The sequence below is a fragment of the Cricetulus griseus genome, chromosome 4 (genome assembly GCF_003668045.3).
Source record: "Cricetulus griseus strain 17A/GY chromosome 4, alternate assembly CriGri-PICRH-1.0, whole genome shotgun sequence".
Classification (NCBI taxonomy): domain Eukaryota; kingdom Metazoa; phylum Chordata; class Mammalia; order Rodentia; family Cricetidae; genus Cricetulus; species Cricetulus griseus.
In genome coordinates, this window is record NC_048597.1 from 193,551,426 (window position 1) to 193,572,542 (window position 21,117).

At 40.6% G+C, this 21,117-nt stretch overlaps 1 protein-coding gene across 7 annotated transcripts in view; it reads right to left on the minus strand.

Moving 5' to 3' along the window:
- Hmgn3 (high mobility group nucleosomal binding domain 3) overlaps positions 1 to 20,440 on the minus strand; it is a 38,500-nt gene extending 18,060 nt beyond the window's left edge. For 3 of the 7 annotated variants that reach the window (XR_003484544.2, XM_027411046.2, XM_035443826.1), the window contains exon 1: positions 20,249 to 20,440. Coding sequence is in view for 6 of the 7 variants with exons in the window: in XM_027411046.2 (XP_027266847.1) it covers positions 20,249 to 20,263 (15 nt within the window). In the remaining variant the exon portion in view is untranslated. The remainder of the gene's footprint in view (positions 1 to 20,248) is intronic. The other 4 variants (XM_027411048.2, XM_027411050.2, XM_027411049.2 and 1 more) reach the window with 4 other exon arrangements.
- Between the last annotated feature and the right edge of the window lie 677 nt (positions 20,441 to 21,117).

Sequence of the window (21,117 nt, forward strand, 5' to 3'; positions counted from 1 at the left end):
GAGATAGATAAGAATTCAGTCAGCTGGGGGCCTGGCTTTGATTTGGAAGATAAGAGACACTAAAATATGTATGACTCTCTTATAATAAGATGTAATGATTGTTATTTTAAAAATATCACTCTATGAACACCCAAATCAAGATGAATGAGGCAAATCTGACTGCTAAGGCAGAAGAGAAAAGAAAAAAAAAATCAAAATCACACGATAAACAGAAAACACACACCACGTCATTAGGAAAAGTTCAATACATTACTAACCACGATGTAGTTAAGTATACCCACTTTGAAACTGTTACAGCATGAAGAGACTAATACTGGGAGTGCAGATATGAATGAATGGTAAAAGCATAACACATTACAGGAGGAGTGTACCACCAACTCATGGTAGTGGCTGCCTCTAGGGAGGTCCACAGGACCAGGGCCATAAAAGGATTTTAAAAGAAATTTTTCTCCACGTGGGCTTACTTTTCAAGGAGGAGGACCTGAAGCAAACAGGCAAAATATTCTAATTTGTGAAATCTGGTCTGTGAATAAGTCAGTATGTTCTATCGTTTCCTGGATTCCTGCTTTTAAATGTTTCTAAATAAAAAAAAATGCCACTCATATTGGGAAGAAAAATTAAAGCCAATTTGCTGTATTAAGTCCCATTGAACAATGCCATGCTTTTTCCCTGACACAAATTCCCTGGTGTCAGCCAACATTTTCTGTATTTCTTCCACGTGCTACCGGTCTGGTTCACACACTTCTGCTTTTCTAGTCAACGTGTATCATTTCTCCACTTGCGGAAACGCAGAGGTCTAGAGTTAGAATTCCTCTCCAGCCAGGGTATGAGGAGCTGGCAGAGGGAGCACGGCCACCTTCAGTCACTGACCAAGGGTTCTCCAAAGAAGTCTGGGTCCTGACCTGCCATCAGTCAAGCACACTGTGCATCCCTAAGTCCTTTCAGCAGAAAAACCAAGAGAAGAAACTTTGTGCTTCTAGTGCGCAGACCACCTCTCCAACAGGTAGCGGACTCTTTCCCCATCCATCATTTGCTGAAGACGGCATCAGAGTGAGGAACTGTGATTCAGAGAAAGTCCCTGAGGGTGTGGCAAGAAGCTACAGAGAATAAGGTCTGTGTTTCCCGGTGCAGGATCATGAGTCACTTGGAGGAGGAAGGCTAAGAATTCTCATCAGGGATTGTGGAATGTGTGTGTGTGTGTGTGTGTGTGTGTGTGTGTGTGTGTTGTGTGTGTGTGTGTGGTAATTCTCTCTCTCTCTCGTCTCCTCTCTGTGTATATTTCTCTCTGTGTGTGTGTATGTGTGTATCTTCTCTCTCTCTCTGTGTGTGTATTTCTCTCTCTGTGTGTGTGTATGTGTGTATTCTCTCTCTCTCTCTCTCTCTCTCTCTCTCTCTCTCTGTGTGTGTGTGTGTGTGTGTGTGTGTGTATGTGTGTGTGTGTGCTCGAACAGGCACCCACAGAGCTAGAGACTGATGACAGGTGTCTTTCTGTATTGCTCATACCTCATTTTTGAGACCACTTTTCCCCACTGAACCTGGAGCTCAGCAGATAGCTAGACAGATCTCCATGCCACCCCCTGCTTCTCCCAGCTATGGGATTACAAATCTGTGATTCCATGCTGGCTTTTACATTGCTGCTAAGGATCAGAACTCAGGTCCTCACACTTGAACAGCAAGTACTTCATGTGCCAAGCCATCTTCCCAACTCTGGTCTTTTCTTTTTTAAACAACCCTGGGCTGTCTGTGCCAGTGTGTTAAGCTGAGAGGAGATATGAGTAGAAGCTGGTCACTAATCACTTCTCACCTACAGACTATATGGAGTGACTTCTCTCCAGCTTACTGGTCAGCACTTTAAATATATTTCATTATTCCAGTTTTCTATATAGATTAACTTGCATTTCTGTGTTAAATTCAAAGCTGAGGGGGAAATAAGGCTAACAGTGAGCTTGACTTCAATGGAAAACCATCCTGGAGCCTTCAAACTATAATAATTGATGAAGACACAGGCTGGAATGCACCTGTCTCAGCTTGTTCTCCTCAGCAAGAATTTACACATAGACTGATTGATACCAGGTCACTTCCTCCACAAATGAGGGTGCCAGCCACAAAACTGGGACAAAACTTCTTAAACAACAAGGAAATTCCTAAAACTGAAAAGATTTTCTAAGACATAAAATACACTGAAGTCTTGTTCAAACCCACACGACTTTAATGTTATCGTGCTTGTTTTTGTTCATTCTATAGCTCTAAGTTAAGATACCCCCAAGTTAAATGCTTTTAATTTTATTTTTCATCTCTCTCTCTCTCTCTCTCTCTCTCTCTCTCTTTCGTGTGTATGTGTGTGTTCATGTGAGTGTGCATGTGTATTCATGTGAGCTTGTCTTATATGTGGGAATGTGGGCACATATGTCATATGTCATGGTGCACACATGGAAGTCAATGGACACCCTCAGGGGTTGGACCTTGCTTTCTCCCTGGTTTTAGACAGGGTCTGTTGTTTGTGCTGCCTGTGCCTGGCCGCTAGGGATTGTCCCATTTCTGACTCCATCTCTCCCTAGGAACACTAGGACTGCAGGCACACAATGCTGTGCCTGGCTTTTTGTGGCTCCTAGGGATGTGTCTTATTCTTGTAGGGCAAGCAGTTTTTAACTGAGCTATCTTTCCAGTCCTGCACTGAACCACTTCGTAAAGTCACTGTTAGACACTCTGCACTCGGACTGAGGGATCACGTTCACATTATTAATGATGAAACCCACATCAAGTTTTGTCACTTCGTCCCCTGCTTGTGCTCCAACTATCCACAGCGAGTAAGGTCACAGCAGGCTGGCATGTCTTCCCTAAATGTACTGTTAAGAACAAAGTAACTGAGAAAGAATTCTGTTTATCTATTCAGAAGCCTGGATGAACTCAAATAAACACTCAGCTTCATTTAAAGGTAAAAACATTTTGTCAATAATTAAACATAAATTAAAACAAAAAAAACCCCAAAAAACCTTCTTCATGTATGCATAGTACAATTTCATTAGTTTAATTATACATGTAGAACCCAGTCTAAAAGATCAAAGTAACAGAATATTCTACACCGTTTTCATTTGTGGTCTCTTTGTCCAAGGTTCCCTTTTCTGATGTATTCTAGTTCTGCGCTATGGGATGATGGCGAAAGCTTCTGGCTAAAGCAGAAGTCTGTATTCTAGTCTTTCTCACCTTAATGCTGTCTGAGTATGCATTTTTTTTCACTAGTACAACAAAGAGAGAGATGAGTATTTCGCCTGACTTAGCTGCTCACTTACTGCTGACACTGCAGAAAAGTTCTACACATCATAGGGTACTAGGCACATGGCAAAGGTTGAGGAAAGTAATGCAGAGGGATGGCAGAAACATAAATAGTAATGGTAAGAGTAAAGTCCAAAAATGACCAAATGTCTCTCTGCAATCTAACAAGGCTGGCAAAACAGTACTGTAGACATTTTAAAGGTGAGAATTTGAGGCCAGAGGGGATACATAATAACTTGTTCAAGATGCTTCTGTTTGGGAATCTTGCTGGCAAGTAAAACAGCTGGGACCAAGACACAGGCAGACTGACTCAGATCACATATTCTTTTGTTTTTTTCTGTGTTTTAGTTAGGTTTTCTATTACTGTGAAGAGATGCCATGACTATTACAACTCTTTTTTTTTAATCATTTTTTAATTTGAATTAGAAACAAGATTGATTTACATGACAATCCCAGTTCCCTTCTCCCTCCCTTCCTCCCCTACCACCCGCCCTACCTATCACATACCCTTTCTTCTATTCTTCAAAGATCTCATATTCTTAACAGTATACTGTTCCAAGCAGCTGTGTCAGCCCTCTTGGTTTTCAAAATGGCTGCCTATCTGAGACAAAGACAGCAAAGAGCTGTCAGTTACGGAAACAACTCAAATGTAGCTTAACCAAGGAACACATGATGTACCGTGGGCCGTTCCATCTACCCTCCACGCACAAGCATCTTGAAATAACAACAAACACTGCCCCATTGAAGCATGCATATATGTTGAGGTGCATAGTTTTGTTTTTGTTTGAGACTCTCAGGCTGGCCCTGAACTATTGGTGTTCCTGGGCCCACCTTCCGAATGTGCAGATTTAATGATCATATGCACAGATAGTAAGTTTTTCTTTTTTCTTTTCTTTTTTTCTTTTTCTTTTCTTTTTTTCTTTTTTGTTTTGTTTTGAGGCAGGCTCTGCTATATCTAATGCTGGCCTTGAACTCCTACGTAGCTGAGGATGACATTGAGCTTTCAACCCTTCTGCCTTCCAGAGTGCTGGGACAACAGACATGTGCCACCATGTCTAGTTAATGCAGTGCTGGGGACTGAATGCAGGGCTTCATGCACACCAGGTAAGCCACCTGCTAACTGAGCCACATCCCCAGCACGGTTCCATCACGTTGCCTCACTTCACAGTTTTCCTGTGCTTTTGCACTGTTGTTACATTTGATCCTCCCAATACTGTCAACTAATCAGGGGCAGCCTCACCATTTTCATTTTAAAGCTGACTCGAGGTTCAAAGAGGTCAAACAGCCTCGTCCAGGTAGAGTGGCAATCTTTGAACTCTCTGTCTCTCTTTTTTTTTAATCTTGTCAGGCCAGCATTTTATGTTTGAAAACCAGGAAGACATAATAACCAATTAGAACATTTCTTTGAACTCTTAAACCAGGGCTCTCAGAGATGCGAATAGTCAACTCTATTTTCTCCTTTGCATGGATATTCACCAACTTCTAGAAAATAGTAAGCAGTTAAGATCTTCCATTGATTTATTTATTTTTTTTAGAAAAAAAAAAAAAAGAAAACCAAGCAGCTAGCTACGATGAAATCCCTACATGATTGCTAAGGGGCAATTATAAAATTAAATGTGTTTGTCATTGGGAGGTAATAAAGCCAAACGAGACTGCAACATGTGGTTTAAAGACTCTCCATGTTGAGTACACACAGAACTGGGAAATGGAAACAGGGGCTTTGTTGAGGGCTTTGTTGTTTTTTGAGCTCTTGTTTCAATAAAGCCCCAGCAGGTCTTGAGCTTGATGGCCTTATGCATCTGTCTCCAGAGTGCTGGCAACACGGATGGGTGCTGCCACGCTCATCCAAAAGGCGGTCTCTAAAACATTTTGATCACACCTCAGGTCTCTAGGGCATTTAATCTCCTATTTAGTACATAAATGAGAAATGAGGTGTAGTAGTCATGGCTTCCTACAGAATTTAAATAATTGTGCCTAAAAGGAAGAATTCAAAGAAGAAAAAGAAGCAATAGGAAGAGGAGGCGGAAGAGAAGAAGAGGTGGAGAAAGAAACAGCAAAAGCAGAGGTGGCAACATCACCATCATCACCACCAGCATCACCAGCCTCAGCAGCAACATCATTATCAGCAAAAAGCTAGAGCCTGCAAGATGGCTCAGTGGGTAAAGGTGCTTAACTGGCTAGCCTGAGGATGTGAATTTGATCCCGGAGCACACGTAAAGGTGGAAAGAACCAACTCCATGAAATTGTTCTCTGAGATCAACACCCAGGTTGTGGCATGTCCCAATCATAACATTAGTAATAAAATGAAGTGTTTTTTTTTCCCCTGAAAGTACAGCTTACAACTCAAAAGGAAAGAAAGAATGATATTAAAAAAACAACATATTTCAGCATAAAGTTTGTATTTCTTTGTGTGTGTGTGTGGAGGGGAGTCATTTAATAACATAATTTAAAAGCAGTATTACTTTGTCTATTTTTAAATTTATGTTTGTTATTAATGCAATGGTAATCTAGAAAACTAGAATAAAAAAATCCATCCAGTTCTAGGACTAATGGATTTTTGATAAAGATTAACCTATTTCACTCTTATGTGGTGCATTCTAAAAGCAAAAATACCTTTCCATTTCCTAAATCCAATGTCTAAGTAATGGTGGTTTGGTATTTACACTGTAATCTCTTGCTCTAATGTAAAGTAATCAAGTGTACTTTCATGTTTCTAGCCATAGAGAAATACCTCTATTGCTACATATAATAAATTAAGGAACAAGCAATGTATCTTAGACACACAAAATCAAAAGTTTACTGTGGGATATGAGAAAATAAAAAGACTTAGGTTTTCCAAATTCAAAGAGATCAATACTCTGGTGGGGAAGTGTGTGTGTGTGTGTGTGTGTGTGTGTGTGTGTGTGTATCTTGTGTATAGCTCTATTTATGGAACATCAGGTTTGGTGATGATGAGTTTCCCTCTCAAGCTCAGGCCTGGACTCTGAAGCAAGCCTTTGGCTCATGCAGAGTCAATCACAACTTGGCTGGTAACTTTCTATGACTGTTGCCTAGAAGTGATGGCAACAGCCTGGATTTTAATAAATATAAACAGCCTGGATTTTAATAAATACAATATTTCAAACAAACAAGCAGTAACTTACTTATGTAACTTAATGATTATTTCATTTTTAGGTGCCTTAGTTTAAGTTTCCATTTAAACTGACGTTATTAGAAATAAATGGATCTGAGAAAATAGATGGTGTAATGGTCAAAAGGAAAATTCCGGGTTAAAATGTTGGTCCTCTCACTGTCTTGCTGTGTGACCCATAGGACACACCCTCATCTCACTGAATCCTGATGTTCCCTTCCCACGGTTGAGGTCACAGGCTCTGGAGCAGCTCTCTAGGAATGAAGACACGGCTCACACGGACCTTAGGGAAATGTCAACCTCTGGTGCTTCGGTGACCTGATTGGGTGGTTGAGGGGATTCATTTTCCAAAAAAAAAAAAAGATAGTTAAGAAAAGATCTCACTCATAGTAAGTCCCCAGAATGACTCAGTCACAGTAAACGTGTGTTGTTCATGAAATTGCATTACAGCACCTCTTCTATGTATTTACTTCTAACAACAAAGGTTCACAGCTAAAGAGTCCAAAGAACATAAAACACATAGCTCAAATCTAGAATGAGCAGACATATAACACTCAGTGATGTTATTTAAATCTGAACAAAAACGATGCATGTTAATTAATTACTGATAACAATCCCTCCTAAAACATTAAATGTTGGGACCTGTTTTGAAGATAGAAGCCGTTTTCTCTGATTCCCCACTTCTGAATGTAGGCATCACTTGCCATAAATGAGGCTAAGCATGCATTTCCCTTGGGCACACCTTGAGGGCTGCTCCTGACCATGCCCATCACAGGACTCAATAAGCATCTTCACTAGCAAATACCGAGAGAGCTGACTGAATTCTGCCGAGACAGCAAAATGTGCAATACATAAGTAGCTGGTGAAGAAAAGAATTCAACATTTTGATTTGGTTTATCTTCGATACTGATTTTTAAATTACTCAGGAGACCAACATCGTCTTTCAACACACTAGGTACTGCAAAAACAGACGCTTCAAATGGCATTTATTTCCGTCACCACTGCCAAATTGCACCCTACAGGAAAGTGGAATATATTTAACTTTGGTGTCAACAAACACAGCGTTTTAGGGGAGAAATATGAAGGGGAAAGGGTTACTTAGCTGGTTTACTAGGGGAATTTTAATATTATATAGAGATATTTTGAAAATTGTCTTCTGTAAAAAAAAAAAAAAGGCAGCCACTGAAGAATGTCCGAGATTAAAGCTGATGTTCTGGGAACAATACATTTGTGATTTGATTATTGTACATCCACCACTAACTGCAGTTAATTAGCTGTCCACGATGAGGACTGCTTGTTCCTATCGACTGCAGCTGCCATTCGCTCCCTCCAACCCCCAGTGGACGCCTGGGGTCGATGACAAGCCCATTATTTCATTATTGTTCTCTTAATAATTAAAAATTTCATCATTTTAATGATACCCATGTTTGAGTCTTCTGTCTATGCCAGGATTGTGCTAAGTACTCTCACCATCTCAGTGACGACTGTTCCCTCCCATTCTGACACTGAGCTAAGTACTCTCACCATTTCAGTAATGACTGCCACCCCCAAGCCAGTACCATGCTAAATACTCTCTATCTCAATTAATTCCCAGTGAGGCAAAACACTACTATCCTGGATTTACATACGAGGAAACGGAGTCCTAGAAAATGATAAAAATGAAGATGCTAAGGAGGGCTAGGAAAACTGCACCAAATCATATGGCCGGTAAATAATGAATACAAGCATCACGTTAGACATCTTCCCCATAAAGTCTGAAATGATTAAATCCAACTATTTTCCTCTTTTAAAAACAATTAATTGATCAACTTGTTCAAGAAACAGGTTAAGTACCTGATGTAGGATGTCCTTCTGTATGCTGCGAACATGCCTTGCTCTTATTGGTTGATGACTAAAGCTGTTTTGGACAGTGGCCAGGCAAAATATAGCTAGGTGGGAAATCCAAACAGAGTTATGGAAAAAAAGAAGGCAGAGTCAGGCAGATGCCATGTAGCCGCTGAAGGGGTAAGATGCCAGAACACTACCAGTAAGCCTCGGCCATGTGGTGAAATACAGATTAGTAAATATGGGTTAATTTAATTGTGAGAGCCATCAGTAATATGCCTGAGCCATTGACCAAACAATTATAAATAATATTAAGCCTTAGAGTGGTTATTTGAGAACTGACAGGCAGGATGAGAAACCTTCAACTATATTCAGGATCTCTGGGGGAATAAGAGATTTAATGGCTCTGTAAAATTAGAAGGATTTCAAAACAAAGTTAATTTAAAAACATAATCAGTCAAATAACTGTGCTGATTTAGATAGAAGGTGCTAGACAACAACCTTTAAAAAGTAAGAGGGCAGGGTTACACAGACAGGTCAAGGGTAAAGGCACCAGCTGTCAAGCCTTCAACCTGAGGTGGCAGCAAATATCTAAGGCTCACACACCTGATAAAGACCTTATATTTTGAATATATAAAAAATTCTTAGTCAGGCAGTGGTGGCACTTGCCTTTCATCCCAGCACTCAGGAGGCAGAGGCAGGCAGATCTCTGTGAGTTTGAGGCCACCTCATCTATGGAAAGAGTTCTAGAACAGCCAAGGCTACACAGAGAAACCCTGTCTGAAAAAAACAAAACAAAACAAAAATTGAACTTGAATATAAAAATTCTTACAAGTCAATAAGATGACAAACAACTTGAACTTACACACGCTTGTGTGTGTGTGTGTGTGTGTGTGTGTGTGTGTGTGTGTGTGGTCTTGGGATGTATAAAAAAGCAAGCTGAGCAAGCTGTGAGAAGCAAGGTAGTAATTCCTCAGTGGTCTCTGCTTCAGCCCCTGCCTGAGTTCCTGTCTTGTCTTACCCTGATGAAGGACCACAACCTGTAAACCAAATAACCCTCCCCCTAAAGTTGTTTTTGGTCATGGTGCTTTATCATAGTAATAAAAAGCAAATGAAGACACAACCCAATTTAAAAATGGGCAAAAATATCTGAACAGGCATTGTTGTTCAGAGCAGAATGCTACCATATACAAGGCCCTAGTTTTGATCTGCAACACTCCCCCCACTCACACACATGAAAAGATATTCATGTTCTCTGGCTATAGAAATGTAAATTAAAACTAATTAAGATGTTCATAAGTAAATACCCACACAATACAAAGTATGTGCATGAAGGAACCCTCCATTTCTATTCTTTGAAATATTACCAAGATAAAAATTACAATTAAAAAGTATGTATCAAGCTGGGTGTTGGTGGTGCACGCCTTTAATCCCAGCACTGAGGAGGCAGAGGCAGGGGGATCTCTGTGAGTTGGAGGCCAGCCTGGTCTCCAGAGCGAGTGCCAGGATAGGCTCCAAAGCTACACAGAGAAACCCTGTCTCAAAAAACAAACAAACAAACAAAAAGTATGTATCATGCAATGACTTATACACAAATATATGCAGAATCAACTATAGTGGATAAAAGTTGAGGCAATCCTAATGTTTTTCAACTTTTGAAGAGATGAGCAAAAAGGCAATGTATTCATACAAAAGTATGAATAGACAATGAAACAATGAAGTCGTGACATGTACTACCACATACAGGAACCTCAAGAATACAAAACAAATCAGAAACAAAACACTAGACACGACGGAAAGTCTCTTTTATATGAAATTTCCAGAAAAGGCAACTATAGAACAACAACAACAAAAAACCCGGCAGCCTAGTGATAGTGGGAGTTAGCATGCTTTTTGTAGGTTATCCTTTTGAGCTTTGAAACTGCATAATGGGAATGATTGCACAGCTCTGTAATTTACTGAAAAATCACCGAGTTGTGCACTCTAGATGAATGGTAGGGGAACCACTTTCAATAAACCTTTGTATAAGGAATCTGTAATGCTTCAGCAGTAGGCAATCATACTTTTAAAAGTCAGATTATTTAAAGAAAACTGCATTTTGTCAAATTGCAAACATACACGTATCTCTGATTTCTAGTAAATGCAAATATTTTGAAGACTTATTTTTTAAGCTGTGGGTACGTGTGTGCACTCACAAGCTCTAGTTTACGTGAATATTGAGTCCAGATGCCCATGGAGGACATCAGATCTCCTGGAGTTACAGGTGATTGTGAGCTGCCAGACACTGGTGCTATGAACCGAACTTAGGTTCTCTGCAAGAGCAGTTATCTTAACTGCTGATCAGCCCCCAGAGTGAATACTTTTATTTAAGCCTGTTTTTCCTATAACAACACCTATTGTCTCTATAAGACACATGAGATACTTTCTTTTTAAACAGCAAACCTCTCTCAGTGCTACTTGGTACAATATTTTTCCTGTTTTTTTTTTTTTTTCACAAATTTTAAATTTTTAGGCATTTTCCCACATGGAAGTATTGATCGTTATGTAGCCAAATTTACACACATTTTCCATCTACAGTCTCCATCTTTGGTGTTATAACAAGTGATAGTCTTTTGAAAGATCCATTTTGAAACCTTGAGTACTGTTAATTATGCCTCTCTCATTACAAACCCAATGCTACCGGGCCCTCCCATTAAAGAAACAAACAAACAAACAAACAAACAAACAACCCCAAACAAAAGCCCTCAATTTAAAAATCTCAAAGTAGCTCTCTGTTACCCCAGACCCAATCCTCAGGGTCATCCGGAGTACTGCAGTAGACCACCAGCTGCAGCAACCCCCCCCCCAGCAACACACACCTCCCAAGGATCCCACAGACCATCCCTTCCTGACCTCCCCACCACTCTCAGCTGTGTCCCAGCCCCCAACTTGGGTGGACATCCCCTGCTCAACCACAGGCCATGCTTTCCAGAAAACCAGGGGGATTGACAGGTGACCTTCTCAACTCTCTGTTCCCCCCAACACAATCTTTAGGGTCTTCCCTAGCACTTCAACAAAATACCAGCTGCAGCCTCCCTTCTGCCCTGTCCACACCTCATGTGGATCCACAGACCATAGACCACAGACCATCCCCTCCTGATTTCCCTTCCACCCACTCATCCTTGCACCCCATCCTCCAACACCACAGGGAATAACACACCAGCCTAGCAGGCCAGTAAAACTGGCAACACATAGCCAAAAATCCAGAGAGGAAACAGAAACCAAAGGGGGGGGGAAACACCCATCCAACAAAGACAAACCCAGAAATGAGCACCTAGACCTATAATCACCCCAAACCCAGACACCTTGATGCCAGTGTAAGAATACAATGGATAATAGCCAAATGCAATGTCTCCACTAGAGCCCACTTCTCCTACCATAGTAGGCCCTGAATATTCCAATGTAGCTGAAACACAAGAAAAAGACCTTAAAACCAACTATAAGAATAGGACAGAGGTCCTTAAAGAGGAAATGAATAAGTCCCTTAAAGAAATATCATATAACAAGGACATATGTTCAACAATGTTCATAACAGCATTATTTGTAATAGCCAGAAACTGGAAGCAGCCTAGATGCCCCTCAACCGAAGAATGGATAGAGAAAATGTGGTACATTCACACAATGGAGTACTACTCAGCAGAAAAAAAACAATGGAAACTTGAAATTTGCAGGAAAATGGATGGAACTTGAAGAAACCATTCTGAGCGAGGTAACCCAATCACAAAAAGACAAACATGATATCTACTCACTCATATGTGGACCTGCTTTATGATACATAGTAGTGACCATGCTTTATCAGAGCTGTTTTTAATGATGTTGCTCAGAATGGTTTCCTCCCAGATGATGACTGAGAAGCTAATTAAAAAAAAAAATGGTGCCAAGTACCACAAGAGTAACAGAACTGCGCTGTTTTCTGGGATTTTGTTTTTTACTTTTTTGTTGTTGTTTGTTTGTTTGTTTGTTTGTTTTTTGTTTTTTTTTTTTTTTAAATGGAGTGTGCTGGATGTCTCTACAATTTTGTTCAAATGACTGCAGAACCTGGAAAAGCTGTTGCTGCTATTGATGCATAACATATTGCCATTATTGGTATATATATATATATATATATATATATATATATATACTAATTGAAACTCAAATATGTGATGAATCCAAGGTGTTTCAGTGAGTGCTCACCTGTGCATGCAAATTTTATTTCATCTTTAGTAAGTAGTAAAGTTATATGCTTGCCAAAAAAAAAAAATAAATGACACACTGGAAGACAAATGTCACACAATTTCAATTTTATGTGTAACCTAGAAATGATGAACTTATGGGAACAGAGAGCAGAATTGTGGCTATTAGGCTTCAATGTGGTTCTTTTAACAATGGGGAAACGATTGGTTTAAGGATATAAAACTGCAGTTGGACAAGAGGCATGGACTCTGTGAAGTCTTGAGGTCTACTGAGAGCATGATAAATATGGTTGATAACAATATGCTATATTTTAAAAGTTGTGAGATAGTATACTTTAAGTGTTCTCAAAACAAAAATGATGAATATGTGTGATATAACATGTTAATTGGTTTAATTTAGCCATGCCATTGTTAACATACTGTATTGTGTATCATAATTGTGCATGACTTTATTTATGAGCTAAATAAATGAGTGAAAAAAAAGAAATAAAGGAAAACATGGTGAACGGTGTTGGCCCACACCTTTGATCCCAGCACTTGGGAGGCAGAGGCAGGTGGATTGCTGCGAGTTCAAGGCTAGACTGTCTACAAAGCTCCACAGAGAAACACTTTCTCAAAACAAACAAATAAACAAAAACAAAAAAGAAAAGAGAGGAAATACAGGAAAACATAAACAATTTGAGAAAATGAATAAATTTCTTAAAGAAAGACAAAATAACTGGAGGAAGTGAATAAATCCCTTAAGAAGCCAAGAAATAAAAGTCAAACAGTTGAAAGAAATGAATAAAACTGTTGAAGACCTGAAAATGGAAATAGAAGCAATAAAGAAAATACAAACAGGGAATTCTGGAAATGGAAAATCTAGGTAAGTGGACAGGAACTACAGAGGCAAGCTTCACCAAGAGAATACAAGAGATGGAAGGAGAGAATCTCAGACATTGAAGACACAATAGAAGAAATGGATACATCAATCAAAGAAAATGTTAAATCTAAAATATTCCTAACACAAAGCATCCAAGAATCTGGGACACTATGAAAAGACCAAACCTAAGAATAATAAAAATAGAGGAAGGAGAAGATTCCTAGCTCAAAGGCCTAGGAAATATTTTCAACAAAATCATAGAAGAAAATGTTCCTAACCTAAAGAAGGAGATGCCTATAAAGGTATAAGAAGCATTTAGAACACCAGATAGACTGGACCAGAAAAGAAAGTCCCTTTCCTCATAATAATCAAAACACTAAACATACAGAAGAAAGAACATTAAAAGCTGCAAGAAAAAGAGAAGTAACATATAAAGGCAGACCTATTACAATTACACTCTACTTCTCAATGGAGACTCTTAAAAATGTCAGAAGAGCCTACACAGATGTGCTGAAGATTCTTAAGAGACCACATATGCCAGCCTACACTACTATAGCCAGCAAAACTCAATCACCATAGGTAGAGAAAACAAGATATTCCATGACAAAGTCCAATTTAAACACTATCTGTCTACAATTACAGCCTTACAGAAGGTTCTAGAAGAAAAACTCTAACCCAAGGAGGTTAACTACACCCATGAGAACACAGGAAATAATCTTACACTACAGAATCAAAAGAAGAGAAGCACGCACACACACACACACACACACACACAACACACAACACACACACACCACACACACACACCACCACCACCACCACCACCAACAACAACAACAACAACAATAACAACAAATTAAATGAAATTAACAATCATTGGTTATTGATATCTCTTAGTATCTATGGTCTCAAGTATCCAATAAAAAGACACAGACTAACAGAATGGATGCAAAAACAGGATCCATGTTTCTGCTACAAAAAAGAAACACAATTCAATATCAAGGATATACATTACCTAAGGATAAAGGGTTGGAAAAAATATTCCATGCAAATGAACCTAAGAAGCAAGCTGGTGTAGTCATTTAATATCTAACAAAATAGACTTTAAACCAAAACTAATAAAAATAATAAGGAGGGACATTCATACTCATCAAAGGAAAGAATCAACCAAGAAGACATTACAATTATCATCTATGCCCCAATTACAAGGGTATCCATTTTCACAAAAGAAACTCTACTACAGCTAAAATAGCATACTGACCCTCACACACTGATATCGGGAGACTTCAATATCCACTCTCACCAATGGACAGGTCATCTAGACAAAAACTAAATAGAGAAATACTAGAGGCTACAGATGTTATAAACCAAATGGATCTAACAGTTATTTATAGAGCACTTCACCCAAACACAAAAGAATATACCTTCTTCTCAAAATTCTCTTCAAAACTGACCACATACTTGGACAAGTCTCAGTGATACAGGAAAATTGAAATAACCCTCTGCATCCTATCAGACTACCAAGTGTTAAAGCTGGATATTTCTGGGCTCTGGTGCACGCCTTTGATCCCAGCACTCAGGAGGCAGAGTCAGGAGGAACTCTGTGACTGCAAGGCTAGCCTGGTCTACAGAGCGAGTTCCAGGACAGGCTCCAAATCTACCCAGAGAAACCCTGTCTTAAAAAACAAACAAACAACAACAAAAAGCTGGATATCATCAACAACAGAAAGCTTACAAACTCATGGAAACTGAACAAATCTCTACTGAATAAAAAATAAGACAAAAATAAAGAAATCAAAGACTTTCTAGAATTCAATGAAAATGAATACATAGCATGCCAAAACTTAAGGGACACAATGAAAGCAGTGCTAAGAGTAAAGTTCATAGCATTACGTGCTTACATAAGAAATGGAGAGATGTCATACAAGCAACATAATAGCACACCTAAAAGCTCTAGAACAAAAAGATGCAAGTTCACCCAAGAAGAGTAGATGGCAAGAAGTAAGGAAACAGAGGGCTGAACCCAACAAAATACAAATAATCAATGAAACAAAGAATAGTTCTTTGAGAAAAATCAACAAGATAAACAAACTCTTATCCAAACTGACCAAAAGGCAGAGAAAGAATGTCCAAATTAAAATCAGAAACAAAAAGGGGAACACAACAATAGACACAAAGGAAATCCAGAGAATCATAAGGACATAATTTAAAAACTTGTATTCCACAAAATGGGAAACTTTAAAAGAAATGGATACTTTTCTTAATAGGTGCTACTTACCAAAGTTAAATAATGATCAGATAAACAATTTAAATAGACCTATAACCCCTAGTGAAGCAGAAGCATTATTAAAAGTCTCCCAACCAAAAAAGAAAGAAAGAAAGAAAGAAAGAAAGAAAGAAAGAAAGAAAGAAAGAAATCAAGCAAGCCCAGGACGAGATGGTTTTAGCAGAGTTCAACCAGACTTTTTAAAGAAGAGTTAACACCAATACTCCTCAAATTATTCCAAAAAGAGGAACCAAAAGAACATTACCCAATTTTTTTTTTATGATGCCACAGTTACCCTGATGCCCAAACCACATACAGACTCAACTAAGAAAATTACAGTTTCTCTTATGAACACAGGAGCAAAAATACTCAATAAAATACTTGAAAACTGAATCCAAGAACACATCTAAAAGACCATTCATCATGATCAAGTAGGCTTTATCTTAGAGATGCAGGGATCTGTACACAACATACAAAAATCAGTCAGGCAATCCGCCATATCAATAAACTGAAAGACAGAAACCACATGATCATCTCATTAGATGCAGAAAAGGCATTTGACAAAATCAAGCACCTATTCATGATAAAAGTCCTGGAGAGATTCTGGGTTCAAGAGACAAGCATAAACATAATAAAGGTAAAGGCTAGCCTATAGCTAAGATCAAAACAAATGGGGAGAAACTCAAAGCAATTCCACCAGCAGACAGTTGTTCATTTTCTCTTTATCTATTCAATACAGACTTGACGTTCTAGCTAGAGCAATAAGATGACTGAAGGAGATCCAGGGGATACCAGTTGAAAAGAAAGAAGTCAAAGTATCATTATTTGCATATGATATGACAGTATACATAAGTGGCCCCAAAAAGGCCACTAGGGAACTCCGACAGCTGGTAAAGGAATAGGCAGACTTTTCTTTCTTGAGTCTCTAAATGGAAAGAGATCACTATGCACACCATATCTACTTTGTATACATTGCTGTACTAGACAATTTCTGGCATAATATTCCAGACATAGCAATTCCATAGCAATTGGAAACAAAAAGGATGTGAAAATGTGTGTGTTGATGAGGCCAGGACTGAATCCAGGCTTTGCTGGTAATGCTTCTATATAGAACATGAGATCACAACATGACTGCTGCTGGCTGTTAGAGCAGAAGAGTCTAGAACTCAGTCAGTCATTGTCCCACCACCACCTGAGTCCGTGAGGTTTTGCTCACTCACCACCCATTATATAATACAGAAAAGCCAACTTTATTTAAATCTTACAAAGACACTACAATGTTAAGTGTTGCATTGCTTAAAATAAACAGCAGTCATTTAAATATTGCTTTAATGCCACTAATAAACAAACATATGTGTGTTGTGTAAAACTTACAAACATATGTCTTAAGAATAGTTTATAAGCCGGGCGTTGGTGGCACATGCCTTTAATCCCAGCACTCAGGAGGCAGAGGCAGAGGCAGGCGGATCTCTGAGTTCGAGGCCAGTCTGGTCTCTAGAGTGAGTGCCAGGATAGGCTCCAAAGCTACACAGAGAAATCCTGTCTCAGAAAAAAAAAGAATAGTTTATAATAATATAGATGATATTGTGGCCTTGAAGTTGTGTAGCTGAGGTCTAATCGTATTAGAATATAATAAGAAAAGGCAGCCAAACCCCTGCTAACAGAAAATGATGCTGAATATTACCTTGAGTCCTACCCACACTTTAAAGACCAACCAGCCCAAATTCAACCTGTGTTCTTATCTATCCTCTGGTCTTTGAATCTGAACAGCACATTCTGTAACCTATATACGCCCAAATGTCAGTCAACTCTTGTTTTGTCTGCTAATCTTACCATTTCATTGAGTTAAATATAAGCTCCCAGAGAACAAACTGTGTGTCCCTACAATATTTAAACAGTGCTAGGTCTTCGGATGTTTTCGGTGATTTTATTAGTACCACTTCTTGATCTGCAGAACTTGGAAGTCCATTAAATAACATTTCTATGAAACAGTAAAACATGGGGCAGAGATGGAAGATGATATGGGACTTTTAAAGCTGATTACCAGGTTGGGGAGATGGCTCAGTGGGTAAAGTGCTTGGCCCTCAAGCATGAAGACCCGAGTTTGATCCCCAGCGCCCATACAAAGCCAGATTCTTGTGTGTCCATAATCCTAGTGCTGGAGAGGTAAGTGAGAGTCAGTCTAGCCAAATCAACATGTTCTAGGCTCAGTAAGTGATCCTATCTCAGGTAGAGAGCAAGAGAGGTAGACAGCCAGCTTTGAGCTCTGACTTCCACCCATGCCCCATGTGTCCATGCCTTGTGTGTGTGTGTATGTGTGTACTCACAGGCTTGTACCTTTGTGCAGACATACAATTTAATTTATAAAGCAGAACGGGTAGTTCTTCAGTAAAGGAAATGCAGTGATATAGTATGCATATCCTTCGGCAATTACTTGGCTTTATAGACCTCTAAGGCCTATGCATAGATTGTCTCAGGTTTCTTTCTTGCATAGTGTGCAGACTTCACCTGGGGACAGTGGTTTCTAATGTCAGTTCCAAGGAACTACAAGACTCCACCAGCTAGCTCTAAGGCTTGGCCTCCAGATAGCATTAAAGACTTCTGTTAATCAAAGACCCTGTTTGCCCCTAGTTGAAGGACTATTAGCTAACTCCACAGAGGGTTCCTGCCTTTCAAAGAAGTAAAACACAAAGCCAGTTTCTCCTCCATTCTTCTCTTCCCTTCTCCATTAGAGATGGACAGTGGCAGTAATATGAGTGACTGTTTCACCAGCAGTGGCCCTTGATCAAGGAAACACTCCACCAAACCAGGAGCCATTATTCATAAAGGGTGCATGTGACCTGCTGCTTACCTAACATGTCAGTAATTCCCAGGAAAAGAGTTAGCCTATACTACCTCTGTAACTCATGTCTCAATAATTAGTTCCTCTGCTTCTGCTAGAATTCCCAGTTTGTCACTGACCTCAGATAAAAGGCTGCAAACAGTGACATCATTCTAATATGATAGTACTGGAAAAACAATGCTGCCATCAAAGGATGCTTGAACAGTGAGTTTCAAGAGCTCCTACTCTTAACATGCCACAAGCTTATCCAACTACAAGGCTCTGAATTTCCTAAATTCTCCTTGTCCCTACCCATGTCTAAATGAAGAGAAAGAGTTAACAATGGTGGCAAGTAAGGCCTTTAGATCAATGGCAGCTCCACTATAAACCAATGGCTAATGAAATGTTGGGCAATCCGGCTTAAGACCCTGCTCAATGGGTCTAAAATAGTTCTGTGGTTACGAGGATTAAATGAGATAATGGACATCGGACTCCACCCAGCATAAGACACAGAGTAGGTTCTCATTAAACTCTAAGAAAAACCGTCTCATTAGTATGGTTGATTTTCTTTTAAAGAATGGAGATGCCTGGGCTGGGGAGATGGCTCAAGGAGTAAAGACGTTTCCTGTCGATTCCCACAACCCACATGGCAGGAGAGAACCTACTACAGTTATGCGGGTGCCGGTGCCTCCCCTGCACACACAAAATAAATAAACGTAATAAAAATAAATTTAAAAGGAGTGGAAGTGTTTGCAACCAAATTCCAGTGATGACATATAAGAAAGCAAAAGCTTCTAAAAATGTAAAGCTTCGATAGCTGTAAATAATGCAACCACACACACACAAATCAGTGCACATTCTTGGGAAAAAGCGGGGGCATTATCTGAATCAAGTCCCAACTTTAATGGCCACGCTGCTTGACTTGGATCCTTTGGGCAGGTGGCTAGAAGGTTTTTGTTTTGTTTTGTTTTTCCCCCCCTCAGGAATCGCTCCTCACACATCAGCTCTTTCAGAGAAGGGTAAAATAAAATAAAATAAAACCTGCCCTTCCAATGACAAGTCGAAGCCCCACCCTGAGAAGCTGTGTGACCCCACGTGTGGCTCGTGATGTCCCTGCGCGTAAGGGGACACAACCCACAAGGGGAATAAGAGAGACTAAAATGACCCCGGCTCCCTTCCTTCCAAGCTTCGGGTGGTGGGTGGATCAAGCGGCCAGGGTTTGGTGGCCCCTGACCTTGGCCAGGGTCGGTGTGTTTGGCACTAGTCCCCTTCTTCGCCGCCTACCGGGCGCTGCGCACTGCCCCGCCCGCCCTCGAGGCCGGTGATTGACACCGGAGTGGGTACATACGGGTCCACGGCGGCGCAGCAGGGCTGGCGTAGGGAAACATGGCTTTCCCTCTCCCGGCCTTCCGCCCGCATCACGCCCGCCCTGGGCATGGCCCGGGGGACACCCTCGACCCCGCCTGGCTCCTCTGCCTGTTTCCACGGTTTTTGATTTCCCTGGCCTGGGAGACTCTTCACGTTGCTTTCCCTCCACCCTGAGAACAACCTGGAGTTTGCCAAGAGGAAACTCCTGCTAGGGGGATGGACACCCGCCCTGGTTGCTGCTGGCAAGAGGTGGAAACCATTCCAGCCCGGAGTTGATGGAGAGGGAGGGCACGTCCCTGGAGGGAAAGTAACACTCGGAGCTCGGTGCGGGGCCAGCGAAGTCTGCAACAGGCATCTGCAAAAGGAGCTGGCAGCAGTGGTGCCCAGTGCCTGAGTTACTACGCGCATCGCTGCGTCCATCGCAGCGCCGGGGGGGCTTGCTCCGAGCACACTCGAGGGCCTGCGAGCAATATTTTTCAGCAGGACTTACCTTTCTCTTCGGCATAATGACTACGTTGGTGCAGCAAAAAGTAAAGCAACGGTCTGGGCCGCCTGGCACGCCACTGGATGCTGCCTAGCTGCTGCAGTTGCTCCCGCAATGGGCTCGGCTAGCCCGGCCTCTTCGACCTGCACCTCCGCTTCCTCCCCCGGCGCTACACTCGCTCGCATCCCGGTCCCCCAATGGCGAGCCCCGCCAGCCGGCCGCGAGGCCCCATTGGTTGAGGGAACGTTCTAAATTCCACGAGGGCACGCCCACCCCAGCTCACCCGGTACGCGCAGTTGTAGTTTCTACTTCACTGGGAAAAAAAAAAAAAAAATTCTGCTTGCCGACTGAGCATGCCCAGTTCAACTAGTAGCCTTCAGGCCACTATCCAGGAGTTTCATTGTTTCAACGCGCCTTCTGTGAATTAGAGCAGTGTGCACCTTCATAGAAAAGAAGCGTTAAGTATTTACATGTTAACTTTATAATGTAAATAGGGACACGGGGCACCCCGTACACTTGTTACTCATAAGAGCTTGTAGTGGGTGTTCACGGTGCAGATCTGTACAGGGTAGGAAGGTCCTCTACTCAGGAAGTCTTACAGTTTCTAAGGCTCTCAGTCCCACCTCTAGCAAATACAAAAATGCCTCGATCTAATTGTCGTTTTTAATTATTATTTATTATTTTAATCTGTGATTACAAGTCACAAACGAATTCAGTCAATTCGTCACCTCTGTGTGAAAATGGATAGAGTTGTGGGAATTAGGAAGAAATCGAGAAAGGTAGGAACAAATTTATATTTTAGGTACATTTAAACAGCATTTGCCAACTTACCTTTCACGTATAGTGCAATGTTTCTCAAAGTTCTACAAAGAATT